At 39.4% G+C, this 6,562-nt stretch overlaps 1 protein-coding gene across 7 annotated transcripts in view; it reads left to right on the top strand.

Annotated features, from left to right (window-relative positions):
- The first annotated feature begins 1,331 nt into the window (after positions 1–1,331).
- LOC113051357 (CREB-regulated transcription coactivator 3-like) overlaps positions 1,332–6,562 on the top strand; it is a 42,727-nt gene continuing 37,496 nt past the window's right edge. For 2 of the 7 annotated variants that reach the window (XM_026215028.1, XM_026215024.1), the window contains exon 1: positions 1,334–2,855. In XM_026215028.1, the coding sequence (XP_026070813.1) occupies positions 2,724–2,855 (132 nt within the window). In that variant the 5' untranslated portion in view covers positions 1,334–2,723. Of the gene's footprint in view, positions 2,856–6,562 lie in introns of all 7 variants that reach the window. The other 5 variants (XM_026215023.1, XM_026215022.1, XM_026215025.1 and 2 more) reach the window with 5 other exon arrangements.

The following is a 6,562-nucleotide window of genomic DNA, read 5'->3' as shown; positions in this document are numbered from 1 at the left end:
AACATTTGTCAGCCAATCAGATTCAAGCATTCAATGGCCCCCTAGTATACACACACACTAATGTTCAGAACTTGTAATGTTTTGATAAATATTCAAAAAAACTGAAATACTGTGGAATAAATAATATTAAAAATAATATTAAAATAATATTAAAATATTAGTACAATTTAAAATAGACAGACAGCCAGATAGACCGCCAGGCTGAGAGACAGATAGACAGCCGGACACAGACAGACAGATCGATAGGCAGATCGACAGACAGACAGATAGATAGCCAGAGAGACAGATTGACAGACAGCCAGACAGATCAACAGACAGATCGAAAGACAGACAGATAGATCGACAGCCAGCCAGCCAGACAGACAGATAGACAGATAGACAGCCAGACAGACAGATCGACAGACAGCCAGCCAGCCAGATCGACAGACAGACAGACAGACAGATCGAAAGACAGATCGACAGATAGCCAGACAGCCAGATCGACAGATAGACAGACAGACAGACAGACAGACAGACAGACATAGAGAGAAAGACAGACAGATCGACAGACAGACAGACAGACAGACAGATCGAAAGACAGATCGACAGATAGCCAGACAGACAGACAGACAGAGAGAAAGACAGACAGATCGACAGACAGCCAGCCAGCCAGCCAGACAGACAGATCGAAAGACAGATCGACAGATAGCCAGACAGACAGACATACAGACATAGAGAGAAAGACAGACAGATCGACAGACAGACAGACAGCCAGACAGCCAGATCGAAAGACAGATCGACAGATAGCCAGACAGCCAGATCGACAGATAGACAGACAGACAGACAGACAGACAGACAGACATAGAGAGAAAGACAGACAGATCGACAGACAGACAGACAGACAGACAGATCGAAAGACAGATCGACAGATAGCCAGACAGACAGACAGACAGAGAGAAAGACAGACAGATCGACAGACAGCCAGCCAGCCAGCCAGACAGACAGATCGAAAGACAGATCGACAGATAGCCAGACAGACAGACAGACAAACATAGAGAGAAAGACAGACAGATCGACAGACAGACAGACAGATAGACAGACAGACAGACAGATTGACAGACAGATAGATATCCAGCCAGACAGACAGAGGGAGAGAGAGAGAGAGAGAGAGAGAGAGAGATAGATAGATAGCCAGACAGACAGATCGACAGACAGATAGCCAGAGAGACAGACAGACAGAGAGATAGATGTGGTCATTATTCACAATTTCAAGACAAGTTTTTAATCTAATATTGAGGAAATGTGGAGCAGAAGTTTTCATTTCTATTTCTTATACGATTTTTGAGCTCACTTTTAACATTAATAACTGTGCTGTGTATCCCTTTAAGGGAACGCCGCTGCCTCCTTGTGGCCACAACTTTAAAAAATGGTATACAGGTTTGGGGCAGGCTTGTGTATTTATTATTTTTTTGCTCGGCTTGTTTTTACTCGGAGTGAGGGATCGGAGTTGACAAAACAAATGTTTGCCGTGGAGTCACGAATCGGTGCATCACAGTTCAGGTGGATCTAGAGGATGGACACGGAGAAGAGAGTCCAAAGGAGTACGCGCGGACTACACGATCAGATTTCACCACTGCATTTCACGAACCAGTAACATCTAAACATTTTCTCAGACTCGTGTGACAACAGCAGGTCGATCACTGGCCGGTGGTTGTCCTGCCGCAGGACATTAAGTGAGTGTCTGATGCCGAGTTTGATTCGTTACCTTGCTGCGAGTTGCTGTCGCGCTTAAGTTACCGGTTTATATGAGTTTTGAATGCGTAATGAGGCTTACATTGGCGAGACCACTTGTTGAAATCTAACAAAACTAAGTTCAGGGTTGTGAGAAATAAGATTGATCGACTTTACAATACAAGTGGGCAGTTTAAAGAGTCGACCGACTGTTTGTTGTCATTTATAGTTCGTTTGTGATTAATCGATTGTGATATTTTGATTGTGTCATATCGCTCATTAGCTGCTTAGCTGTCACGGCTGACTTTATCCTCTAACGTTAACGTTACCTGACCGAGCAGTAGCAATCAATTACACACATTTAGGCGGTTATATCACCAAATTTCTATCTTAATTAATAAATAATGGTAGACACTTACATATTTATGCGCAATAACAAAAATATAACGTTTTCGTCAGAATCTAAAGTATTTAGCTCGCTAGCTCGAGTCGTTAACGTTTCTCAACTTGTTTCTTAAATCCAAGTGAAATATTTAAGCTTTTCTGTTTGGCGTTGCACAGTATTACACGTTTTTTTTCTATATATTCCCCCCCACGATACAAAACAAGAGCTAGTTTACTGATGCCAAACAAAACGGTGATAAACGCTTGAATGTTTAACGTTAACGTTAGCGATGTCCAGTTTCCTGACAAACTTTTAGCAAATTCGGCTCATCGCATTTATACAAATATTGGCGTTGGAATTCCTATATATCATCGTTACTTTGCACTTAAACTGAATTAAGTTCGTTAAGTTGTTAATAATACGGTTTCATCGCGTTTTCCAGCTCATTAATGGTGGCAAAGCTCATGTCATTAAAGCCACATCGTCAAACCTCTCTAAAGCGTCTGGACTGCACTCTTACACGCTTTTCAGACATGGAAGGACAAATTAAACACATTTGACTTCTCTATCGACAACATTCAACCGTCAGTTCCCTGCGAAGTTGATCTCGAAACTCTGCGGCCCAACCATGTCTGGATCCCCGGGCTCGAGTGGCTCCAACCCGCGGAAGTTCAGCGAGAAGATCGCGCTGCACAACCAGAAACAGGCGGAGGAGACGCGGGCCTTCGAGCAGCTCATGACAGACCTCACCGTCTCAAGGGTAAGCACAGCCAGATTGGGAAATTACCTCGCTCCCTCGTTTTCATATATCAAAAGCAGCTGCCTAAGTGTGTCCTATGCACAGCTGAATCACTGTTAATGGAAAATACCCGGGCACATCGAGCTCAGGAGAAGGGATGAGAATGGCCGTGGCTGACTGCTGTCAATCACACTTCATAGGGACATCATTAAAGGGCTGATGCCTTGAGTTTATCTCACTATATTTACAAGTCTTCTCCTGATCAATCGTTAATTATATATTGCCTGAGCTGTAAGGAGCAAACCTATTTATCCTCTGAGTACAGATGATTTTGGTAGTCATGCAAAAGTCACCATGCAAATAATAGTTTCCAGCCTAGATGCCATGCTTACTACAGCTACTGTTTCTATAAAATTGTGGTGACAACTTCATATAAGAGAGGATGAGCACAGAAACAGCAATGTTACAATGATGCCGTCCCTGGGCAGGTATTTGGATAAATGTGGATGAGTAGCTCATGATGGTAAAAGTTCAAATACAATTTCCCCTGTAAAAAATCTTTCCAAGCATTTTAATTTCGAGTTAATTTGGACACATGGCCATTACTTTTATTTTTAAACTTATTATTTTAAGTGTGTGATTTTTTTTAAAGTTTGTATATTGTACATTTGCTGCTGTGCTAAGGACGGAGATTATTTGTTTGTACTTTGTAATGTACAGTCAGTCATTGGTTATTGGAAAATAAACCAAACATGGCAATCAGACCCTTAAAATGGAAGGGTCTTATAAAAAAAACTGCCTCAGGTTGATATAAGCCCCCTTCACATTGAGGTCTTATTCAATCTATCCAATATATTTATAATAATAATAATAATTCAAAATCTTCCCTTATAAAACTCATGGTTGTTTTTTTTTTTTTTTTTTTTACTGTATATGAACTTGCATATTACAGTACATGGCTGCTTACCAAATAAATATAGTGGTTAGTGATACAGAAATACTTTACCACTGGTTGTAGTGACTAACCAACCAGAATCATGTGTTCCAAAGAATGAAAAATCAACAAACTTAAAAAAATATTCCTAAAAGGAGTTTTCACAGTAATTACCTTTCTCTCTACTGAAGGACTGTACTGAATCTATGTTTAGCCTGGTAAACATAGTGGTCAAGTCGGAAGCTTTTTGTGTGCTGGGCTGCTTTGCATGTTCAGTTCATTTACATCCTCATCATGTAAACATTTAAAGGTGCAAATATGAACACATTTGTAACAGTGAACATCCTTCTCTAGCTTTAGACTGACCAGTAAAAGACGGGAGCTAAACATGTTCAGGCTGCTTTTCTGTGAGTTGTGGAAACATGCTGTGTGTGTGTATCTTGGCATGACTGAGCTTAGAGTCTGGGTTATGTTTTAGTTTTTGTTGGTGTCTATGGAATTGTTTTTTTTTTTTTTCAGTGTGGTTTAGAGAATGGTTAAGAAATGTCAGTCAGGTGTAGTGCTGGTTGATATTCTGGTTCAAACAGTAAACTGGTTTGAATTCCTCACACGATATGAAAAAAACAAAACTGGCATACCGGTGAGGTGCAAGTGCCTGAGCAATGACAGCATCATGAATTGAGAGAAGATCCTTCTCAACTTAACCTGCGAAGATTGCCAGCAGCCTTTAATAGCCTCTGAATTGTTGTACAACATTCACAGCACACGCTTACTTGATCTGGACAGACTGTGGGAAGCCAGACACACAGAAAGTGGGACAAGATCGCACCACACGGACCTGACATAGCCGCACAACAAACTAGATAGTGCAGGGAAGACATGTTTGCTAGCGCCACTGAACGGACAGCACAGCATGAACATTACTCTTCATACTGCTCCTCAGAAGTTTGTGTTCTTCCCTGAATGTAACATAATGACGAGACCTTAATGAATTCAAGTTATTGAGTTGCACAAACTCCTTAATACCACTCTGTTTCGTATTACTTTTGGGTTGTTTGACTTCCCATAACAAACTCAGTATCATTTTCATTGATCTATCGCGAGTTTAAGCACTCTAAAAAAAAAAAAAAACTATCTGTTATAATCACTAAAGCTGTATAAACTGTACAAATGAATCTCTTTGTACATTCATCTGCGTTTTGTTGTTTATGATGAGGGATTTCGCAATAGTCCAGAATTCAGTCAGTGAACGTGCACACACTCAACAAAACTGAGGAGTTTCAGCGAGGACTCATCTGAATGCTTCTGTTTTGCCATTGCATTCTTAAACTCAACAGAATTGTGTGTGATTGGTTAAAATGCGCAACACTGTAAAAACATTAAGATAACATGAGCAGATCTTAATTTAATGCCGCAATCGACACTGTCTATTCATATTCATTTTGTTAGCAACAGACGTAATATATTATATTTGTTTGTGCAGGGGCATTTTTGTCCAATTAAGTGGCCAGTTTTTTCAAGTAACCGTGGCCAGGGGAAGGCTAAGCCTTTATGATAAAACTCAGTTTAACTGAAGAAAGTTCTGGCACATCCAACTATTAATTTTATCAATGCATTGGCAGAGGGAGTCAATGGGGCTGTAGTCATTTGGAGATAAGGCTAGGTAAATCTGGGTATCATTATCATAGATGTTTTAAGGCAAGGCAAGGCAAGTTTATTTATATAGCACATTTCGTACACAATGGTAATTCAAAGTGCTTTACATAAAAGAAATTAAAATAATAATGAAGAAAAATAATAACAAGAATAAAACAAGCAATTTTAAAACTTTTTAAATTATTTAAAAATTTACTCATTTAAAATGAATTTAAAACAGTTAGAAAATGATTTTACATTAAAAAAATAAATAAAAAAAATAAATAAAAAATATAGCTGCAAGCAGCGATGTCGGGCTCAAGCCATCAGTGCAACGCCACCCCGGTGGCATCAGGATAACTGTGCCCAGCGGGCATAAGCATTTACAGTAACCCTCTGACAATCAGTTTTAAGGGATGCGGCAGTTAAAGGGTTAATCCGACCAATCTAGACTTTGAAATCACATACACAGAACAATATATATAACTTTAGTAACACTTTATTTTAATATTTATAAAAAATGTATAAGGTGTGCATTGTAGCTGACACCTATATGAACACATTACAATTGCTTTGTGACTGCAAGTCTTTCTTCTCAAATGCTATTGAGCTTCAAATTTGCATTTGAGCCCATGTGAAAAAGTTGCATAATTTACATATGACTTACAGTTTGTTGTAATAAATATCAAACATTCAATTTAATTGTGCATTATAGCTGTCACCTAGATGAACAATTACAGTTGTTTTTATGACTGTAAGTCATTCTCTTCAAATGCTACTGACGTTAGAAAAGTGTATAACAATATCACATGTAACTTTAGAGACCGGCCCTAAATTTGAGACTCTAGAAAGTCCAATGTCAAGACAACTTTATGCCTGTTTTATTTTCTTTAGTTTTCTTTTCTCTGTGCCGGATTGCTGATGTCCTATACCCAGGCATAGATGTCCATCCATCAATTACGAACATTCAGCCGCAAACATGAGGTGTGAGCGGTCGCGAGCGCGGATGGGAGAATGACGCATGTTTTTTTTTTTTTTTTTGAGCAACTGGGATGGTGCCCCCTCTGGGAGTTGGTGCCCTACGAAGACTGCATACTATGTTATACTGCATAATGTTAACAAATTAGACATTATTTTACAGTGTTACCAAATCCTTAAA

This window comes from Carassius auratus, chromosome 32 (assembly GCF_003368295.1).
Source record: "Carassius auratus strain Wakin chromosome 32, ASM336829v1, whole genome shotgun sequence".
NCBI lineage: Eukaryota > Metazoa > Chordata > Actinopteri > Cypriniformes > Cyprinidae > Carassius > Carassius auratus.
The sequence above is the reverse complement of the archived record's forward strand: the minus strand, read 5'-3'. Positions and strand labels throughout refer to the sequence as shown.